The sequence below is a fragment of the Tubulanus polymorphus genome, chromosome 2 (genome assembly GCF_964204645.1).
Source record: "Tubulanus polymorphus chromosome 2, tnTubPoly1.2, whole genome shotgun sequence".
Classification (NCBI taxonomy): domain Eukaryota; kingdom Metazoa; phylum Nemertea; class Palaeonemertea; order Tubulaniformes; family Tubulanidae; genus Tubulanus; species Tubulanus polymorphus.
The window spans coordinates 9,249,740-9,272,544 of NC_134026.1; the positions used below are offsets into that span (position 1 = coordinate 9,249,740).

The 22,805-nt window shown below is 37.1% G+C and overlaps 3 protein-coding genes across 3 annotated transcripts in view; 1 reads left to right on the forward strand and 2 right to left on the reverse strand.

Moving 5' to 3' along the window:
* LOC141898633 (E3 ubiquitin-protein ligase MIB1-like) overlaps positions 1–6,550 on the reverse strand; it is a 48,847-nt gene extending 42,297 nt beyond the window's left edge. Inside the window, 11 exon segments of the mRNA XM_074784651.1 lie at positions 176–283; positions 533–666; positions 1,261–1,408; positions 2,444–2,633; positions 3,065–3,141; positions 3,709–3,842; positions 3,922–3,988; positions 4,162–4,251; positions 4,469–4,613; positions 5,193–5,364; positions 6,137–6,550. Of these exon segments, the coding sequence (XP_074640752.1) occupies positions 176–283; positions 533–666; positions 1,261–1,408; positions 2,444–2,633; positions 3,065–3,141; positions 3,709–3,842; positions 3,922–3,988; positions 4,162–4,251; positions 4,469–4,613; positions 5,193–5,364; positions 6,137–6,392 (1,521 nt within the window). The 5' untranslated portion in view covers positions 6,393–6,550.
* A 980-nt stretch (positions 6,551–7,530) lies between these two features.
* Positions 7,531–8,391, reverse strand: LOC141898886 (rhodopsin-like). The gene has a single exon (XM_074785031.1). It carries the CDS (start codon positions 8,389–8,391, stop codon positions 7,531–7,533), a length of 861 nt encoding a protein of 286 aa, XP_074641132.1.
* A 6,569-nt stretch (positions 8,392–14,960) lies between these two features.
* LOC141898564 (calcium and integrin-binding family member 2-like) lies at positions 14,961–22,580 on the forward strand. Its single transcript, XM_074784525.1, has 7 exons — positions 14,961–15,093; positions 16,507–16,541; positions 17,142–17,244; positions 17,831–17,978; positions 18,791–18,900; positions 20,540–20,628; positions 20,793–22,580. Exons 1-7 carry the CDS (start codon positions 15,043–15,045, stop codon positions 20,812–20,814), a joined length of 558 nt encoding a protein of 185 aa, XP_074640626.1. The 5' UTR covers positions 14,961–15,042; the 3' UTR covers positions 20,815–22,580.
* The last annotated feature ends 225 nt before the right edge of the window (positions 22,581–22,805 follow it).

A 22,805-nucleotide genomic window follows, 5' to 3' on the forward strand; every position in this document is an offset into this window, starting at 1 on the left:
GAAGGTAGCAAACATCACTCAAAAAAGTATATGTTGTTTTATCAACAATTTTCAACCATAAACCCAAATCTCTGGTTTTGTGAAATAAGGACTGAAAATTCTTCACGGTGATTGAGCATCAATATTTAGGCTAAACATAAACACAGTCATACGCAACAGTGCATTAGATACTGACCTCCATCTCCATATCTACATCGTATTTCATGAGCACCTTTATTACTTCGATATGACCATTCTGTGATGCCGCTTGCAGCGCAGTATGTCCCGCGAACACTCCATTTACCTACAAAAAAAAAAAACACCATTAAAATCCAAAATGATCAATTTGCTAAATAACTTAAATGTCAATATCAATAAGTAAATTGAAGAATCACTTTTACGGTTTATAATTCTACACTTTTTTCCACACATTTCAAAGTGAGTCAACTTGCTGTTTGAAACTCAAGAAGACACTTCTATCTCATACATGGGAAAGTTCTATAAAAACACTCTCCAGATCGAAGTGAGCAGACAGCAAGCTCCTATTTCTTACATCAGCTTCCGGTCGTTGCAGAATTTCCTCGCATTTCGCTGCATCTCCATTAGCTGCAGCTTTGACTAGTTCTTCATTAACATCCCCCGAAACGTGTGTCTCGAACAATTTCTTCAAAAGCGCGCTCAGACGTTCTACAAACAGTAGTAGATATTAAATTTTTATAATCGAAAAAAAGGTTTACTACAAAATGCAAATATTTGGCTCATTAACTCTTTCAGTGCTGACTAATCAATACCCTGTAGTGCTGGAGATAATTTGAAAATTTTGAAAAATTCCACCCTAGTGTGTTGAATAACGGGAATACCACTAAAGTGCGTATACACCGCGGCGCGGTATATCGTTAGTTACTAATATTTCACTATGTTTGACAGGTGCTGCCATCTTTCAATAGAGATAAAAACGAATTACTAATTACATCAATACACCGCAGTGCGGTGTACTAGCAAAATCCATCACTCATTCATACACTGCACTGCGGTGTAGATGCCTTGAAAGGTTACACAAGAGAAGGCTGAGCATGTAGTAACTTCAAGAATCGGGATACATGGATAGAACCCGAAAGGCTATAGGGATTTCCAGAGAAGAAATGCCAAATCGTTATAGGTCAGCTTGTCTCTCCAACGTATACTACAACTAAATGTCTCCAAAGCACCAAGAATTTTGCAAGTAACGTAGTCGTACATGATATACCACAAAACACAAGAATAAGGAAAAGATAACTATACCTCCAGAGGAGTTGCCAATAGCTGCTCCATCAGCAGACGCCACTTTAGTAACAGCAGCTGGATTGTATGTCCACGATGTACCGCAAACTTCGACCTTCAAATCATTATCGTGGTAGATTTGTTGCACACGCCCTATTTTACCCAATGTCTGAAACAAAACAACCCGTAAGACCTTGTCAAAATAGGGCACGCCAACTGGGTTATAGATCTCGTAATTTTGTCTGCATGATACTGCTGAAAATGAACTCGCAAACTAAGGAAATGGAGGTCTTGCAGCCATGTGCTTTTTGGAGTTATCTACTCCTTATTGGTTAACAAACATAATAAGCGAGTTACATTACAGACCCTTGAAGTTTGTAAATCCCCTGATATTTTTTGTAGTTATGTATGGCAAGTCTCCAGCACTGGTTGGCAAAAGGCTTTGCACAAGGCCTCTAAGGTAGCCCTGTTCGTTTGACTGACTGAATCAAACTGAAACCGTCAAAATCAATATGGCTGCCCCAAGATCAGTAGTAATCTACTATCAATTTCATTAGGCATGGATTGAATTAACCAAGCCACCTAGCTAGATTGTTCAGTCATGGCAGAAGTACAGCAACCAATTTCCCAATTGAATGACAGGGTTAATGAATATGGTTGGTACATTTAAGTTCCTAGTCCCAATATACTATATCAGGATGTTCAAACATTGTTTTGTCAGCCTACATTGTGAAACTCCGCCACGTAACAAAACCCCCTGCCGATACCAGGTACTCACACACCAATATGATCATGTCATCAGACACATATTTTTTTGTTATTGCGCTATCTTCTAAGGAGCCTCAAGGCCATATACTATGGTGTCTCAAAAGCTGTGGTGTTTTGAATCCTTGCATGAGAGGATTATCCCTGTAATACTACGGTAATACAGTGGAAACTCAATACAACAAACTTCAGAAAATTTGTTTTCTATAACCCATAGGTCCTTATACCCAGAATAAAGTTAATGAAATTTACGACGAAATTTAGGAATGAAATTCTACGATTGTAACGAGTGATATATCGCTTTATCCGAGATGATTATAACGATGTTCCTCTGTCATAAACACATTAGGCTATGAGAACGCTAGTTGACGTAAAACAGCCCCAGGTCCATGTACCAGAACCTTCAAATGCGGTGTTTCCAATAGACTTCCTAACTTACGGGTAACATTGCTTCCGCCCATTCTCCGTGTCCGCGTTGGAGAGTCTTAATACGTTCGACGTCACTACAAATCTGAACCAAATCACCAACAGCAAACTGCGTTGTTGTGGCACTGGTTTCACTGGTGGCCGATGCCCCGCTGCTTGTAGTCGTGTTCACTTTCGTCAGCACGGCGGGATTGAATGTCCACCTAAATTCAGAAAACACATTTCTGAATTTGCACTTTATAACTTGGAGCCCGTTCCGCAGTTCACGATAAGTATTTTACCATATGTAGCTTAATGATATTCAGGTGAGCGCTAATTTCAACAATTTGAAAACTGATGAACTAAATCCGCCTGGTTGCAAAAGCGACAATCGCATAGACAGAAAACACAAATATTAGTTACGGTATTCAGTACTGAATGTTGAATGCTGAGTGGTTCTTTAAGACAACCGATTGGTTTAGGCCTTATTTACTGCATACCTGGATAAGTTAAGTGGCCAATGTTAATAGGCAAGAGATTCAAATTAAATTGAAACTCTGAACAAGGGTAATATCCCACATCACATGTTTTTGTCAGGTCATATAGTAGGCCTAAAGGAATTAAACAAGTCAAGTCTTTCATTGTGTTGATGTACCTGTTACCGCTTGGATATGATACTACAATATCATGATCTTCATCAATTCCAACAACCGTTCCAGTTGTTCCTAAACACTAAACCAGAAATAAAACAGAAATATCGTTTAAATTTCAGGCAGTAATAAGTTGTAGTTTTTCTATGTAATGTTTTTCTTTTTTCTTATTTCATGATGATCATCATCAAAGTACATGACGTTTATCAACAGTGAGAACGCTGTGTGTGTATATTGACTTGTACATTCCAGTATATATTAGTGAAAATTACTGCAAGATTTCACAGCATTTGATTTGCTTCCTATCAATACCAAAATATAGATTTGAGTAGAGCAAATCCATTGTTGTACAATCTAAAGGCGTGTTCTTACAATTAGATGAATTCAAAATTTCTTAGTACACCATGGGTGACTATTCAATTTTCCCAACGGCCTTTGTAAAAGTGTGTGAACATACCATCAAACTACAGGGACAGCATCCTAATGATGACTGGTTGACAAAGGTGATTTTCAAGGTAAACTACTGAAGAAAGTTGCCCTTTGCAAATGCTACATTAAATGTAAAATGAATTTCCCAATATACTTTCATAGGGAAGTATGAAAGAAAGTTAACTTACGTTATTAATCAAAGAAAAGTGAGTCTACTAACCTCAAACATTCCATCGGTCCAACCTCCATGACCGTGCTGTAATGACTGCACAATCTCTAGATCGAGATCAACATTCACTTGGTCTCCAATAGCTAAACCTCCCGGACCAGATCTCGATCCGGGACCTTGTTCACCTGAAATCAACAAATTTACACTTAATGCGGGGAAATTTGTCAGAGCTTACTTCAAATGCCAAACTGCAATCATAATTACCCAACAGCGGCAAATGGTCTCGATAGAATGAACCGCCTTTTGCGTCATTGACAACTTTCAGGTCAGCCTAGAATTAAGTGTTCATACAATACATTTACAACCTAAATTCAAAGGCCATATGCAAATATTATTAGACTTTCATAATCACATTTAGATATATAACAGTGAAATTTTCATCTACTGTATTCCATAAAATGTTTCAAATCAACTGGATGCGCGGAACATCTAGTTTTAACTTACCATCCCTTCGAATCCGACTCGATACAAATTTTTAGCACCATTGTCCCACAATACGTACGCAGCACTTCGGGGACTTGCAGCGCTCCAATCCTTCAAATACAATGAATTATGATTTAACCTAGTATGATCTGTGTGGCAATCATCGAAAAACTAGCAGATCCTGCAGTGGGTGATTTATATCTTTAAAATTTGTAATTACAATACATGAACCTACATGTGTCTATTGCTTTTATACTTTTGTATGAATATTATGTTATAGATAGTTTCAAGTTGTTTGAAAAATTAAGATTATCATTACTATTATTACCTGTATTTCTGTAACTTTTCCTCGCCTACCATTTCCACCATCTTGATCTTCCCATTGCCAGTCGACACCTCTTACAACTCGAGCCCCGGGAAATATACCTCGAGCCGTTATTTTCTTACTCTTCCGACGAGGTTCAACTGCCGCTCTGCGAAGAATAACAATTGCGTAAATAAAAACGAATTATGGACAACTAAGTACGGATAACAAAAACTTTTCTGACTCTGTTCAGGTTTACAGATTATGCTATTCCGAATAGGTTAGAGTGTACACTGGCCAAAACCAATACACCTGGATCCAGTTCCACGGCTCTGAGTTAATTTGATTCTACAGTTAAAACATTGAAAATGAACATGTCCTGGACCCAGTTCCACAGTAGTGAGTTAGAGTTAATGTTAGTTCATTTTCGATGAGTTAACTCAAGAGTTAAATCCTAACTCAGAACTTTGGAACTGGACCTTGATCTTAACTCGGGAGTTAACTCTTACTCATAACTGAGCCCAGGGGCTGGTTCCATAGTCAAGACTTAAGACCAAAAGTGGTCTTAAATCTTAAGACTGCTCTAAGTTATTAGATTGGCTATAGAACTAAGTTTGGCTTAGAACCGTCTTAAGTCTAAGCCCTCATTATGCAACCGGCCCCAGAAGAGTATTTCAGAATTGGTAGAGCCTTATCAAAACCTGCCTTTCGTTCCTATGAATTTACTTCATATTTTACATATACGTACCGTTCACTGCCAGGTGTATTAATCCTATAAAATCTGTGACGTAGATTGTGTTTGTCGCCGTGATAGCACACCGAGCAGAGATCATAGTTTGGACATTCGGCGCATTTCCACCTGATTCCGAATATCGGCTGCTGACGACAAGTATCGCACATCGTGCCGTCGTGTTTGATTCCTTTAAAAAATAAGGCGAGCTGATAAAGAGGCCTACCTAAGAACCTATGACGATGCAAAGGCTACAAGTTCTGCTTTATGCGAGACTACGAAGGCCTGTGCCACAGTCAGGGGCCGATCCAGGGCACCTCAATATATCATCTATTCATCTGTTATTTGTTGCAATTGTATCGTCATTTTATTTTTGTATTCTATCAGTATACTCTGTACACCTCAATCCGTATAGATATAACCATATAAATAAAGAGTTTCATTGAATTAAGGATTTTATGAAAACTTTTGAAAGATTTTATGAGGCAAAATTTCCCGAATAAATTTCCAAAGTAGGCCTAAATGAGATGATTTTTTGGGTGGGGGTGAGGGTTCATGCCCGCCAAACAATCATTTTTGGGTAGGATGACTATTGAGGTTAGGCCTACATATCTAAATTAAGATTTGCTATCTTAGGTTAAAGGGGTTACCTTAAACAGTAGACTAATTTCAACTAGGATAATCGAATATTCAAAGGTTAAAGAATAAATAAATCTTATTCTAAGATTCAATACAGTTTTCTGGGTACCATAAATTCTTTATGAAAAGGTGGTTACTGCATTGAATCTGTGACCCCCCCCCCCCCCCACCTAGCTATCATAACAAGCCCCTGCCTGTTTGTATGACTGAAGAAGCCATAGACCTTGAGTGGTTAAATTGACCTAAATGGTGGTGGACACTAGATTTGATATTTCAGAAAGAATTTCAAGTATATTCTTGAATATTACAAGGTCACAACATACCAGTAGGGGCGCTATCCACAATACGCAGATCGTAAGCTCCAGCGCAACGGTAATTAGCGGCGGTGCCGTTATCCCAGACCACGACCACTTCTTCTGGAGATTCGAAGTTTCGCACAGTCCCTACATGACCCTCGCCGCCGTCCTGTTTACCCCATTTCCAATCGGGTCCTCTGACGACCCTGGCGCCGACCCCTTCCATCATATTAACCCGCACAACTCGATTCGAGCTCGTACCACCCGATGTATCGATATTCATCGTTTGTTTTAGAGGTTTTATCGGATTTCACCCTATTTACGATTGAACGTCATTAGATTTGATTCATCGCCGTCAAGAAATATACAATTCTCAGAAACCGCTGCAAATTATGACCAAATAGAACAGATATCGGTGAGAAAATACATTTTTTCAGCCATTCTTTTTTTTTCATTTCCGGGATCGGATACTAGCGGAATTGGATTTGGACGAAGGAACGGACTCGGGTTCGAGTCCCAGCCGAGGGAGAAATGTTCTTATTTCATGTACCGTTCTGTTTTTGTTTAATGTACCGTCTTGTATTGATGTTCATTTTGTATGTATCGTCCTGTATTGTTGTTAATATTTTATTGCATGTATTTCCTATACTGGTATATGTTTTGTAAGTATTCGGAGCGATAAAATAAAGTTCAAAGTTCAATAGTGAAAACGAAACACCAGACGCCGGGAGCCAATAACCTGCCCGGTTCAATCAAATCAGTGAAGACAGCACTTCGAAGGTTAACCCTCTGGGGCTTGTAGTTAGCGCTTGTCAGAGCCGTCGGAAGGAATTTTTCAGTGGCGAGGCTTATTTCTGAAGGGTGGTCTGGGGGCCCTCCCCTAGAAAAATTTTGAAAATTCAATCGCCGGAGATGCGTTTTGGGGCCATTTCACGGTCCCATTCACAGAAGCATGAGGAGTCGTGAGCCAACCACCTAGTACAGAGAACGACGAGCTGCTACGCGGCACAGCGTGCTTTTGAAAAAAATGTTTGTTAAGCAAAAAAGTGGGGCGGCTTTGGCCGCCCCTGCCGACCCTGCTTGTGTAATGGTAACTTAGGATCACCCCAAACTTCACTACCGGTGGCGGGTACGCCTACGACTCCTGCTGATTCCTCAAGCACGAAAAGATACTACCCGGATCTACTCCGGCAGCTTAAAGCCGTAAGATGATGATCAGCAGATTTCAATGCAGACTTTTTGGATACTATACAGTGAATAATGGATTAAAAACAATGTTTTTGGTCAACTATCAGTGCTTCTGGTATGCGCCACCAAAATTGACTGAGCTAAGCCATCTGATATGCTCTCCAGTCAAGTTGAAATAGACATTAGGCGCTCAGGAGTCATCTATAAGGGTGTATATTCTAATAGTAGTGGTTTTAATTGCAAAGTAACTTCCGGAGTAAGTTTCTGATTTTTTTCCCCGACATCAGATATATGTACAGATTCGCGGAGTAATTCAGCATTAAGATGTCGGTAAAGGCGCTGAAGATGTATTTCAATCGGGAATCATTCCAGGAAAAAGGGCCGACGATGGAAGCGGGAAATGTCGTGATCATGAAGAACGCGCACAGCGACAAGACCATCACGGTTACTTGTTTCGAGTATTTCGAAGCGTGAGTTTCTTCGCCTCTATTTCGGAATAAAGTCACGGATGTCGCCGACGAAAGGGTGACCAGAAAACAAAACGGAACGACGGAAATGAGCATCGTTCGCATCATCGGGCGCTGTTCGTCGCTCGTACAACCGACGTCGTCGGCGAAGTCGACCGTCACGAACAGGTAACTGTAAATCGATGCCACTAGACACGCGACGGATAAACACAGTCCAGTTGCGGTCGTCGGCGTCCAGAAACGAGGACCGCGAAACGGAAAGCAAACGACGCACATTCGCTCGGTGGCTATCAGAACCAACGTCCACGGGCTGATCGTAAAAGCGCACATCGCGTTATACTCGAAAAATACGCACTGTATTCGAGTCGACGGTTTGATCAGCAGCGTATTGTACAACAGAATGGACAACACGTTCAAGAACATGCAGAGGTTTGTGCAGAGAGCGACGGAATCGCATATCGCTAGTTGCACGAATATACGGCTAAACGATTGTCGCCATAGTTGACGTTGTCTCATGATGATCACGATCAGAAAATTGCCGGCGAATCCGAAAATGAAAAGGAGACTCAAGAACGGAAGGTAAAACCACAAATAGTACGATCCGGGCAATTCCGTCGGGCTAACCATCAATTTAAAGTATAAGTTTGTAGGATGTGAAGACGACGTCCGATTTTGAAAAGAAGACATCGCGCGGCTGTGGAGAAGATGTTTCGAAAGTTTCTGAACGCACAGTGTAAAAACGAAAGACGCGTTGTTGGTATCAGGAAACCGAAGCGCTGTTAAGTTTTACCGATAACGCATGTCGGCGATACATGTAACGAGCTTTATGTCGGGCTGCAGAGAACGAAGGATACCCAACCCAACGCACGCCGACTAGACGCAAGCCGTATCCCGATGTGTTGCATAATTTCCAATGTGTATCGTTACTTTCAAACGCGAAGATTCCAGCCGAACAGAGACGCGAATATATTCGTATGACAGTGATCGGTATTGTTGCTAAAGAGATCGAGGACTTTTTTAGGTTTAAGATTTCGGGTTTGCGGAAAGTTCATCACCCGCTCGCATGATTAGATTTAATTTTCGTAGTCGGCAGTCGAATTTTTAGAATATCGGATTTCGGGTTTACGAAAAGTTCATCCCGCTTGTATCATTAGATTCAATTTTACTAGTCAGCGTAGAACGTTATTATTCTAATTGTCAATTTGCTTTGAACATTTCGACGCGCGCCTTATCAATTTGTACAAGTTATCTTACAATGCACCCTCATATGATGAACGATATTACTTTGAAATTATATGAATATAAAATGGTATATAGTAGAAAAGTTAATGAAATTTTTAAAATGTGTCTACGTGAGTTGGTTTTTAAAAAGTCGTGTTGTTCGTCAAGGAAAAAAATACCCAAGAAAGCTTCTGACTGGGCTGGGCTGGACTGATTGGGCATGTTTTACCGCTTAGATTTCATACATTCCAAACACTTCTGAATGAAAACGGACAAAAACTGTTTTTTCTGCTGAGAATAATTCAAATTCATTCTCAAAATACTTATCACGTGACCATATGAGCCGTTGCAGTTGCCAGCATTTTTGAAGCCCAATTGTTCTGAATTTCACCATAGTGCAGATTGTAAGTTTCGTGTATTTTTAGCCAAAACTTTGCTGCCGAGATTTGTATATCTATTAACAGAGGGAAACAACTTAATCCACCGTAGACCACATTCGGTGTCGTGGCGCGCACATTGAGCAGGTATTTACAGATTTTGACATTGTACGGATTCTAAATTTCTAATATTTTCAAATGCCCAGTTTGGGCTACCATACATTAATACTGACTTCACTAATTAATCAAAGACGTGAAGCTTGGTTTTAGGTGGAATGTGTCTCGCGTTTAATAAATACTTCTTGAGCGCAAAGCAAGCTCTTGTACCTTGATCAGCCTGTGACTTGATAGCAGCAGACATTTTGTAAGTTTTGCCTAAGTACTGAAAGGTTGACACCTCCTCCAGTAGGACAACGTTATGAAAAAATAGAAGAGGGTTACGGTTATTTCTTCGGTCCTCAATTTTCATTATCTTTGTCCTAGCAGAATTCACAGATAGTTTCGTCTTTTTACAATAATCATGTAGAGTATCAAGTGCGCCCTATAATTCTCCGGGCAATTGGGCTAGAATGACGGTATCATCGGCGTAAAGCAAGACATATAGTTTGAATGAATTCAAGTCAATGCCTGGATGGCCATTCTTTATAAAAAAAAATTTTCCATGTCTTTGATATAAATATTGAAAAGCACAGGGGAGATACAATCGCCTTTGCCTTACGCCGACGGTACAGTCAAAAAAGCTAGGATATGAACCCATTGTTTTTGGCACATGATTCGCTGTTAGCATACATAGGTTTGATTATGTTATAAAATTTGCCAGTGATACCAGCTTCCAGAATATTTTTCCAGAGAATGTCGTGGTTCAAATAATCGAAGGCCTTTGAAAAACCTATGCCATACACGCATTTTTCATTTTCTTCTTTAAACAGTAGTCGATGATCGAAGGATTGATTTAAAGTACCATCATTTCACATTATTCACAGGGCGAATATTGAATTGTGAGATTGGCCCTAAGAAATTGTTCGCGGTTCGTCTTTGGATGAACCAACTGTTCTTTATTGTTACAATGACTAAGCTACATTGTATTGTATTTGAAATATTGCTACCACATTTGTGTCGATACCGATTCATGAAGATAACATTTGACCATATGCTTACCACGCGTGGGTGCATATGTTGTTCTATTGGATCTTGATGAAATATTCATTGGGGCGGCCCATACACGTTCATGCTGCTCATGGCACTTGATGAAGAACCGCCGGAAAAAACGTGCGAAGTGGTCGAAGGGGTGGTTCCTTAAGCGGAGCGAGTATGGCCACATGTGGCTGCTACGGTAACTTTGTAACGGCGAGGACTACCGAAATTTTCTTCGCATCGATGCGCGTACATTTGACCAACTTCTTGACCTAGTGAGGCCATTAACCACGCAGAACACCGTTAACTATTAAAACTACAAACAAGAATGAAAAATGCTGAAACACGATCAATTTTTCCATCAATATATTGACGATTCGACCAGTATATTGACGAACCGTAAAAAAATCAAAATGGTTTGGATCGATCAATGAATCGGCTCAATAATAATTATTGACAATATTTTCATCAATGTAGGACACACATCTTCCATAATATTCACTCAATATATTGAGTCAATAATATTTACGTTTTTATTGAACGTGTATGGGCATACAACACTCGGTTGCTTTGTGCTTTTAGAATATCATGTGTGTATTAGGCATCAGTCGAATACGGGTGCAATGGACCTGATATTTCTGCAATATGATGGAAAAGCCAGTTGTCTTTTGATAGTCGTAAAACCCAAAAAAATTATCGGTGAACGGAAAAAAATGGCCAAGGAAAAAATGGCACCGAAAAAAAGGCCAAGGAAGATGAAAATGAAAACTAACTATCATTTCATTAACTACCGCGAAATCAAGTCCATTGATCTTTTTACATTTCGCTTTTTGGGATTGTTAGACTGATTCGTGAATTTGTTTAGGTAAATTTACGATGATCGAGTCAGGTATCAATGAACGAACGAACGGACGGACGGACGAACGAATGAACGAACGAACGAACGAATGAATGCTTTGTTCTTTCTTATAACAAATGATTAATACACACAAAAATACAATTCGAGAAAAGGACACCTCCAAGCCGGGGGTTGTTCCGGGGGAGATGCCTTGTTACATATTAGAACTATAATTAGAACTTTAATATCAGACAGCGACCGCTGCACCACATCATCAAACGAACGAGATAAATTTTGACAGAAAGTACACGAATATTATATGTTCCGCAATACGCAGTATATGTTAATATATTCCAAAGTTCCAATCTTTCCAACACAATTGACTAAGACTATTCAAATTCAATTTGAAACACGTCACGATCAGTAAAAATCATCGAACATTCTCAAAATAAAAACCCGGTTCAACGGTTTGCGTCAAGTTTGACACAACCACGGCTTCCTCCACTTGCGTGGAGCTCCTGCTGAAAATTCAAAAATGCTGTAAATCGATTTCCGCTATTGTACAGAAGACCAGATAGAGAGCTCGCCATTACACCGCAGAATTTCTGATGCCTTATTCTTTTAGCAACTGGCTCCAGAATCACAAATTGTATCTGCAAAAGACCACATTTCATTGAAAGAATATACCGTGAAACCTGATATATAATATTGACGGGAGATGAATGAAACGCTTGACACTAGAAGACTTATTTCGACTATTTTGACTATCATTAGATGATTGGGAGAGGGATCCAAAAAGTAAGGACATTTTCCGTGGATTAAGGCTGCGAGTGGGGTTCCCCTCGGTGTTGACACAAATACATCCAAAACGATGTAATTTCCAAGAGGATGAGTGTTAGATTTGCAGGTTTTAACGATAACTGTCTCGACAAAGTTGGTAGCCTTGATGGGAAGGCAGGGGTCCGGACTACCGACCGAGCCAGCGAATGAAATGTACCTATCAAAAGTGGAACATCTGAAATAATCAGCCAGTCCAAGTGGCGCCGAAAGCGACACCCGATGTATCGCAGGTACCGAGGCCGGGAGATCAAGGGGGGGCTCTCCCCCCAAATTTTTTAATTTTAGCCACAATTCAAGTGATATTAAGAGCACTTGGAGTCAGAGGAATGGATCTAAGATAGGTATATAAAACCTGTCAGAATGAAAGCAATGATAGAAATAAATGAAAAGAAAAAACGAAGCTTAATTCAACTCTAAGTATGCATATATTTATTCATTATTTACAAAAAATACTAGGACTTTGGGAGGTTGTGCAATCACTCTAGAGACACTCAGTCTCAGCACATATAACAGCTGTTTGTGGTACTTACATACCATGATAGGTAGAGAAGCTATTTTAAGCAATTTTCAAATATTTTGATGTCAATATTTCAAACTAGTCATTAAAGTTACATACTTGGCAACCATTCTAAGTGATCCAAAGAACATTTAACGCCCGCGAGATGGGCTAGGTGCAAATCAAACTATGGCTACATGAGAAACATTTTTTACCCTGTCACCTACACCTGAGGCTCAATATAGGGGAAAAAAAGCTTAGCACTTTTGTCATATTACTGTAATATAAGTAATATGAGTAATCAAGGGCTAATCTGTTATTTTACCATATGTAAGTAACCAGTAGCTACCCTTAGTAATCTATAGTAATATGAAGTAATAACATGTAATGGATAGTAATGTATAGTAATATGAAGTAATAAGACGTAACGCATAGTAATTTATAGTAATATGAAGTAATGAGATGTAATGGGTAGTAATGTATAGTAATATGAAGTAATAAGATGTAACGCATAGTAATGTATAGTAATATGAAGTAATAAGACGTAACGCATAGTAATCTAGAGTAATATGAAGTAATAAGACGTAATGCATAGTAATCTATAGTTATATGAAGTAATGAGATGTAATGGGTAGTAATGTATAGTAATATGAAGTAATAAGACGTAACGCATAGTAATCTATAGTAATATGAAGTAATAACATGTAATGGATAGTAATCTATAGTAATATGAAGTAATAAGACGTAATGGATAGTAATCTATAGTAATATGAAGTAATAACATGTAATGGATAGTAATGTATAGTAATATGAAGTAATAAGACGTAACGCATAGTAAACTATAGTAATATGAAGTAATAAAACGTAACGCATAGTAATCTATAGTAATATGAAGTAATGAGATGTAATGGGTAGTAATGTATAGTAATATGAAGTACGTAATAAGACGTAACGCATAGTAATCTATAGTAATATGAAGTAATAACATGTAATGGATAGTAATCTATAGTAATATGAAGTAATAAGACGTAACGCATAGTAATCTATAGTAATATGAAGTAATAACATGTAATGGATAGTAATGTATAGTAATATGAAGTAATAACATGTAATGGATAGTAATCTATAGTAATATGAAGTAATAAGACGTAATGGATAGTAATGTATAGTAATATGAAGTAATAACATGTAATGGATAGTAATCTATAGTAATATGAAGTAATAAGACGTAATGGATAGTAATGTATAGTAATATGAAGTAATAAGATGTAATGGATAGTAATCTATAGTAATATGAAGTAATAACATGTAATGGATAGTAATCTATAGTAATATGAAGTAATACCATGTAATGGATAGTAATCTATAGTAATATGAAGTAATAACATGTAATGGATAGTAATCTATAGTAATATGAAGTAATAACATGTAATGGATAGTAATCTATACTAATATGAAGTAATAAGACGTAACGCATAGTAATTTATAGTAGTATGAAGTAATAAGACGTAACGCATAGTAATGTATAGTAATATGAAGTAATAAGACGTAATGGATTGTAATTTATAGTAATATGAAGTAATAACATGTAATGGATAGTAATCTATAGTAATATGAAGTAATAAGACGTAACGCATAGTAATCTATAGTAATATGAAGTAATAACATGTAATGGATAGTAATGTATAGTAATATGAAGTAATAACATGTAATGGATAGTAATCTATAGTAATATGAAGTAATAAGACGTAATGGATAGTAATGTATAGTAATATGAAGTAATAACATGTAATGGATAGTAATCTATAGTAATATGAAGTAATAACATGTAATGGATAGTAATCTATAGTAATATGAAGTAATAACATGTAATGGATAGTAATCATATGAAGTAATAAGACATAATGGATAGTAATCTATAGTAATATGAAGTAATAAGACGTAACGCATAGTAATCTATAGTAAAATGAAGTAATAAGACGTAATGGATAGTAATGTATAGTAATATGAAGTAATAGGACGTAACCCATAGTAATCTATAGCCTATATATAGCCTTATATAGTCACCTAAACTGACATTGATCACCAAACGAGCCGGACGCCAATAGGCCCAACACTCGTCCGTAATATTGATGATGATGATGATGATGATGATGATGATGATGATGATGATGATGATGATGATGATGACGATGATGATTTTGAAAATAAATAAAAATTGAATTGAATTGTATTTCCCAATGCCCAAGTCCACATCCACGTCCGGTTTATAACTTGAACCAGGAAGTAACTTCAAGTCAACGGATAAACAAATAAACGAGAATAAACTAGTAAATTCGCCTTGCAAATAATCTTTTCTAAGTCACGACAGGATGGGTTCTGGCCAGAGTGTATTTACTGACAAAGAACTTGAGGATTATCAGGTAAACCTTATGATGCAGAGTTAGAACGAATGAATGAATGAATGAATGAATGAATGAATGAATGAATGAATGAATGAAGAAGATACATAGCACCACAGCCAGGCAGGCACTCGCCGATGGGCTTGGGACGGGTCTTGGGATACAAGTTCCTGGGGTTTTCTTGATAGTGAATCTGTGTTCTGAGTGGTTATTCTGCAATAAATTAGAGAAAAAACGTCTTGCTACTGATGCGTTTAAAAAAATGATAATGGCTGCTGGCTCCAAACACGGCGCGACCTCACAAAATACAACAAACTTCGTTTTTCAATATAAAATTAAAAATTTTATTTCATATGACACTTACATGTGAAATTACAGTTATATATCCTATTAATCCATCCGACTGTGAGTGTGAGACTCTATCAATTTGTGAAACGTCTTTAGTAATCTTAAAGACTAGGTAGTTAAAAGCGTGAGCGTATAGGAAAAACCTTACAGGTGTTCGGATGACAACACTAGGTCACACGGACACCTACTACCAGGTACAAGTATTCCCCTTCTATCTTTGCGTGAAGTGGAATTTCTCAATGACATCACTCAGCGGCTGTACGACGTTTGCTGACCTAGTGTAGCCGTGTGAACGCCTGTAAAATTTTCCCCAAGTGTCCCAAGCCCATCGGCGATTGCCTGTGAAAAAATGACATGATAATCAAATGAGACAAACAATACAAATTCAATTCTGTTATAAAGCAGGTGATATTTTGCCAATGCAACATTATTCCTGTCAATGTTATTTTGCCAACGCGTCATTCTGATTGGCTAATTTACACCGCGTGCGCAACTTAGGAAATTAAGGAAAATATGTGAACAAGATCAGAATCAGAGATAGAGAAAGTAGAGTTGAGAGCAGTATTTGAACACGGGCCTGCAAATTAATAGCGTTGCGTCTTTCCACTTGACCACTGAGGCTCATGGAATCCCACTGAATTTTTAACTACATTAGCACTCAACCTTACCCTAACCCTATCCCTAATTGTAAAATGGACCCTAAACCTCACCCTAACCTAGTTAGTTATCTAATTGTTGGTGGTAAGCGTTTTATATCGGATGGGCTTATAGGCCTACCAACTTATATGTGGTTTGTGAAAATATCCGATTGTGAAACTAAACCACAAAGAGTTTACTGACTAACCCTAAACCTAACCATCTAGACCCCCACCCTATCAAAACCCCTACCCTAAAAATAATAACGTGATTTTATTTTAAATTTTACTAGTTTATCTTATTATATATAACGATAGCCAATGGAAAAATAGCCTAAACACGAATAATGCTGCATTGGCAAAATATCTACTTCCATTCTGTAATAGTGTGGCGCCTACTTGTCATTGGCTGAGTTAGTATTGCTGCATGCATTTTTACTTTGCTTTGTAGGAACTTACTTATTTTACAAAGAAAGAAATTTTACAGTAAGTAGCTCTTTGCTTTTTTTCGATCCATGCATTATATGGTCTCGTCTAGTATACCAGAAAGTGTTGTTTGTTTAATAATCAGATTATCGATCTGGCCAACTGATTCTGATTGTCTGTCAATCTGTAAAATTCCATATTTCAAAAATAAAATCCTAATTAAGATTAAAAAGGGCCGAAATGTTTATTAGGGCAGTAGCTAATGATTTATTTGATGTTTGAAGTATTCTTGGAGATGACTAAAAAAAGGAAATAGTCTAGGAAAAGCCTTGAATAGATTATTAGCTCATGGAAACATTTTAGAATCTTTTTATCCTTAGTGTGGAATTTTAGCTTTGCAATATTGTCATTGTTTTTCATCAAAGGTTATTATTGTGAAAATATGCGATTGCAGAGCAAAAAACCTCCAGAAGAGACTTGATCATCCATGATCATTCATTAAGTTTGTCTCAGTTACCCCGGTGATAGCTTCGATTGTGGGAATATTGCGTTCTATTATCTCATCACAGATAATTGTGCTCGAAGATCAACTGTAAAAAATAAACAGTATTTTCATAAGCTAATTCTTTTATTCAATCAGTTTCCGTTGCTTTATTTCAGCGTACACAAAAGATTTCAGCAGTTATCACCGGAAGAAGTAGAAGAAAACAAAAATGCAAAACTTTCATGTACCCTAATCAAAAATAACCTCGCTGAATTGAAAGCAAGTATTGTGGAAAAAAAATTTCGTATATCATATATATCTAAGCTATCGGGAAAAAGAAACACAAGATGTTAGCTGATTTTGATTAAAGCTTATTAATTAGCCCAACATTTTCATGGAGCCCATGGCCATGTGATGTTTTATTCAATTCATGTTCGCTGTTAATTCAATTTAGGCCTATGTTAGCCTAAATTGATTTAGAATTTTGTTCGTGATTTTTGAAACCGGTCACTTTGTTAGTTGAAACAATATTTTCTATTCGCTATATTATTGTACCTCGTAACTGTTTGTCCTTGAATCTTGAAAATTATTCAATTTATTTCATCATTACATCTGAGGTACGTAGGCCTAATAACTGAACCATTGTCACATCAACAAATTTGATAATTGTCTACTTGTTCCTTTTGTCTAAAAAAAATTGATTCCTTGTTTCTTATTTCCGATCAGCTTAAAGTTGAACTGGCTGGCTGTTACAGAAATGAACTTATTACAAACTTATATTGCAGTGTACAAAATGACCCAGCTGATTAGGGGAAACAAGGTATAATTTTGTTTTAGCCTTATTGTCGAATTTTCAATCTTTCAGGTAAACCCATTTAAAGACCGAATTTGTAAAGTGTTCTCATCCAGCGGCGATGGTGATTTGACGTTTGAAGATTTCCTCGATATGATGTCGGTATTCAGTGAAAGTGCTCCTCGAAATGTGAAAGTCGAATACGCATTTAGGATTTATGGTTAGTTTGAATGATAGGCTTGTCATGTGTCTAGTTTGATGTTCATCAATTTGGAAGACTTTAGTCCGCTGTCAGTTGATTCATGATAATGAATATACTGTCAACTGGACCTTTCACAGGACAGGATAGTAATTGGGGGTTTGTTTATTTCATATACATATCTACTGGTATGTCCACCTGGTATGTATATATGCATAGACTTATATGTATTTGTGTGTGAATAAACACGTAAATTTTGCCATATCTCGCTGTATTTGCCATACAGATAACTTGAGGTTTAGCCCTAACGTGTTGGCTGTTGATTTGCAATGCCCAATTTTTGCTTGACGCTATGCAGTTAAGACAAAAAATTTGTCCAGACCAAATCTGATGGTTTCCCATAAATCATATTTTGTGGTCAGGCAATTTTTGGTTCGGTTTCAGCCACTACGTCTCTAAGGAGGACAAGATAACTCATCCTGGCAAAATGCCGTACACCGGCTATGACGAGTAATCTTTTCAATTGCAGCTAACATATCACATAATACAGTTAAGTGAGATCTTTTTGCAAAGTGAGATCTTTTTGCAACCGGGATTTTTGCCACAGTGAAAATCTGACTTCCCTAAACAAGTCAACATTTGCAAATATAGAAAATAGTCCAAAACATTTATTATGACTCGAAATTCGGCTTTGCTTGAATGTATGTTCTTTGAATTATTCTCTCATCCCTGATTGACCACTGCAGGCCTGTTTCAACAAATTCATGAGCTTAGAATTTATGTGAATGGATATTTCTGTAGTTGTTTTTGCAGTAGTATAAATTTCGATTTAGATTTCGATGAAGATGACATGATCTCTGAGAATGATTTGAGAGAAGTGATAAATCGATTAACAGGAGAAACGCAATTACCTCCGGCTGATATGAACCAATTAATCAGCAATGTAAGTACCTATATGTATCCTTGCATCCTCCCTCCTCAGCAGGTATTCGAACCTGATGGCATTGAGAGAATCTGCCACGGCACGAAACCCTGCCTGATTATTCCCAGTGGGCATGTATGGCTTCAATTCTGATTACTGGGTTACTACTAATGATATCATGACTAAGTGCGCAGATAGCTGCAAATTGGGCAGCGGCTAATCGGGGAGGGTTTTGCGTGGCGAGACCATCAGGTTTGAGCACCTTCCAGGTTAGGATTGCATCCTAGGGGATCATTTAACATGGTTCTGCCACCAGAGCTATCCAATCTATTAGATTGGGTGATTTACGCTTGGTTATACGCTTACAGGGTCCCTATGACTCCTTGATTCCTTAAAAACTCCTTCAAAATGGAAAATTCTTTGAGAAGCTGCTTGAAACTCCTTTGATTTATAAAAGGATGCTCATAACTCCTTTAAAACTTGAATTTTAAGAAATAGGCAAGTAGAAATTTATGTCTAGTTTTTAGTTGTACAGTTGACTACTCCTAAATAATACAGTTGGGACCTGGATTTTTTTTAACCAAATTAGGCAATTACCGAGCTAGAAACCAAGTTAAAGTAGCGTAAGGGATAAAAATTTGCTTACAAAACCACTGAATTAATGGTTTACCGAGATAGACATTACCAATTTAAGATAGTCTACAGGTAATAAGTAAAAAATGTGATGCAGACACTCCTAGAAATTAGAGATTTTCTCCTTTATAAGTCTTTGCTTGATACGATTTTCAGTATACTCTTTTGATATACTTGAGAGGAATTTTAATCTAGATGTAGAATTGTATGTGGAAGTAAGAACTAGCAAACCTTGCAAAATCCAAATTAGAGGTGTTGGTAACCTGTTAATGCGGTTTTAAAACACCCTTCTGTTAGAATGCCTTACATGAAAATATCTATTTATCTTAGAATGAAATGATTGAGTTTTCTTTTATTTCTGTGTTGATTACAAATAAAAAATTGGTACCGGTAGACCACTTGCGTCCTAACCCATCTTCCTGCTGCATACATTTTTTATATATTTGCATATATTTTACACAGGCCTATACAAAATTCAGATTCTATCAACCATATTTCTCGGCTTGTTTGCAATTACTCTCGAATATTGTCCTATTTCTCAATTATAGCAATGATAATGGGATCAATGTAGCCTGTATCAGAGGCCATGGACAAAGGCGTATATAGGATTGTAAAAGTATAGAATTTGTACAGTGAATTCTGTGTCACTGGTACTAAACATGTTACCGTAATAGCAATTTTAACAGCTGGCTTCAGCACATATTGATCATTTTCTTAAATTGGCATAATTTATTGTTAACTGAATGGTATCATCTGGCAACTATTTTTTCCACAACATTGGTCACTTGATGTTATTCAGGAGTCAAAATAAGTTCAGTACAGAGAAAAAAAAATATGTACAGTAATATGTACAGAGAAATAATTGTCTTCAACTGGGGATGGACAAAAAAGTAGATTGAAGACTAAACTGAGAAGTTTATATCAAAGTAGAAAATTGATTGAACTTGTAGTAGTGGGACTTCTTAATGATACAGATTAACAATATGAAATAGGCCTATGCGGTAATAAATTGGCATCTTATTTACAGATATTTGATGAAGCTGATCTTGATGAAGATAGTATGCTATCGTTTGCTGAATTCGAACACGTTATTTCCAAGGCACCAGACTTTGTTAAGTAAGTGCTGCATAAATATCCGCACTTGAGATTCATGATGATGCTTTGATGAGGCTTTGGTTAATTGTCTCGAAGTTTTGCGCGTGTGCGTGCGTGTGTGTGTTTAAATAGAATTCTGCTCCTTGTAATATCTTTTCAAATGACTTTCTTTTTTTTTGTTGCAGTTCATTCCGAATTCGTCTTTGAAAAGCTGGTCGTTATCATGAGAGCACAAGGCTGTGATGTACAATCATTAATTGTTGATATGGTCAGGTCAGAGTCTGGATTCTTTTGTAAACAGTATTTACCACCATTCAAAACATTTTAGTGCCCGTGTTCTGTAAAATGAAAAAGGAGTAGACACAAGACTTAAACTGATTAGTGCTTTAAAATGTGTAAATACTATAAGGGACTGGATTGGGTCACAAATTGGTTCTTTTGTGTAATGGACAGGGCTCAGTTTCGTGAAAAAGATATTCATATTTTTTGCTTATTGCTTTTGGTTACTTCATTGTTTTCAAGGAGGCCAATAATTCAAACTTTATGCTTTGTAAGCTGAAACTTTTTCATGAAACTGGACACTGGTATATATGTACCTGTATACAAAATGCATCGGCTATTTGTATGAACATTTGGTTTCTGGGCTAAGTTTCATCACAACCTATGATTTGGTGAATTTGGCTTTGCAGAAAAACTGTTTGCAGTGCTTTAGCCTACAAGTAACAAATACTTTTGAACTTGAAATTGCTTATTATGAACCTGGATTAAATGATTTGTTGGTTTTAACAAACGAAAAATAGTGATAAGGTGAAATTCTATTCATATCATTCCGGGAACTATTCACTAAGAACATATCTTCTGTCCTCCAGGGTCCAGTTACACAGTCATGACCTAAGTCTAAAAGTGACCTTAAATCTCATGACCGGTCTTAAGTAGTTAGATTGGCCATAGAAATAATACCGGGGTTAAATCATGTCTTGACTGTGCAACAACTGGCCCGCGAGGTTTGTTGGAATGTGGTTGTGGTTTCACTATATTAGTTGATTACTTAGAATTGATATATATTTCTACAAGCATTTGTCTATAAAATTCTTCAGTATCTCAGATTGAATATGTAGTCATCCTTAATGTAGAAATGAAACAGAAGCATAGATTATCCTTATGATCTGACAAAACAAAAATATCATGTCTAAGCTACACATATGAAATATTGACCCAGCGTTACATAGCGGGATGTTTTGGATAGAAATTGACACAAATTCGTTGCAAATATGAGTGGTATTTCCAGGAATGTCTTGACCGTATATGATAAAAGAATTGCTGCATTTTCAGTGCAATCCAAACATATGAGTGTCAAGGCAAGTAAATTATCTGACCCTGGTTGGTGTTGCTGGCCCTGGTATTGTTTTGAAGTTGAATCTTTGTGCGGATGGGAGTTGATTCTTGAATCATAAAAGTGGTAATCACCTTTTTTGCACTTTTAAATACATAGTACGTAAACAGGCTATATTGTGAAATGTATAAAATGGAGAGTTTTCATTGCGTACACATGTTAAACATGGGGTTCCCTTATTCATTTATAACTTAAGAAAATTTAAAGGAAAATTTTCAAATGATTAATAGGCCTAGATGACTGTTATAATGTACTCTATACTGTTATAGTGTAATGTATAATGTAATCTGCTTCACTCGTTAAACCGCAACTGTCAGCAAAAATTACAAGATAGAAATGTCCAAATATGGAGTGTCGAAATTAGGCAGGTTTGTTACAACTATATTCACCAGGGTGTTGGCAGCTTTTTAATGAATCTTCCATAAAGAAAAAACCTACCGGTACTTAAATGTGATTTGCAGCTAGGCCTTTATACTTTTCAAAAAAAAAATCAAAAAAAGTTTCTGGCATGATCTACAGTTTATTCAAACACTATGCTGGCTGTTTCTAATGTGATAAAAAGATATTCTTTTATTCTCTTACGTGTATTTCTATCTTCAGTTTTTTGTTTTATTTTCATCTTAATAAATTCTATCAGAAGAAATGATATTAACCAACAGATATTGTCGAGTGTATCAATGCACAGGTTCGTTCAGTAGTAACAAGAAAGATTGTTAGCGACTGAAATCAATTCACAATCCTCTCTCCGTGGGGCTGTTTATTCAGGGGCCGATCAGGATTTTCAAAGGGGATGCACTGCGGGTTA

Bases quoted from the DNA above. Each gene is read 5' to 3' on its own strand.
- LOC141898886 (XM_074785031.1), bottom strand. From the start codon at position 8,391: ATGGTTAGCCCGACGGAATTGCCCGGATCGTACTATTTGTGGTTTTAC.
- LOC141898564 (XM_074784525.1), top strand. From the start codon at position 15,043: ATGGGTTCTGGCCAGAGTGTATTTACTGACAAAGAACTTGAGGATTAT. The intron at 17,245-17,830 runs GCAAGTATTGTG...TCAATCTTTCAG, and splicing joins ATAACCTCGCTGAATTGAAA to GTAAACCCATTTAAAGACCG. The intron at 18,901-20,539 runs GTAAGTACCTAT...TCTTATTTACAG, and splicing joins TGAACCAATTAATCAGCAAT to ATATTTGATGAAGCTGATCT.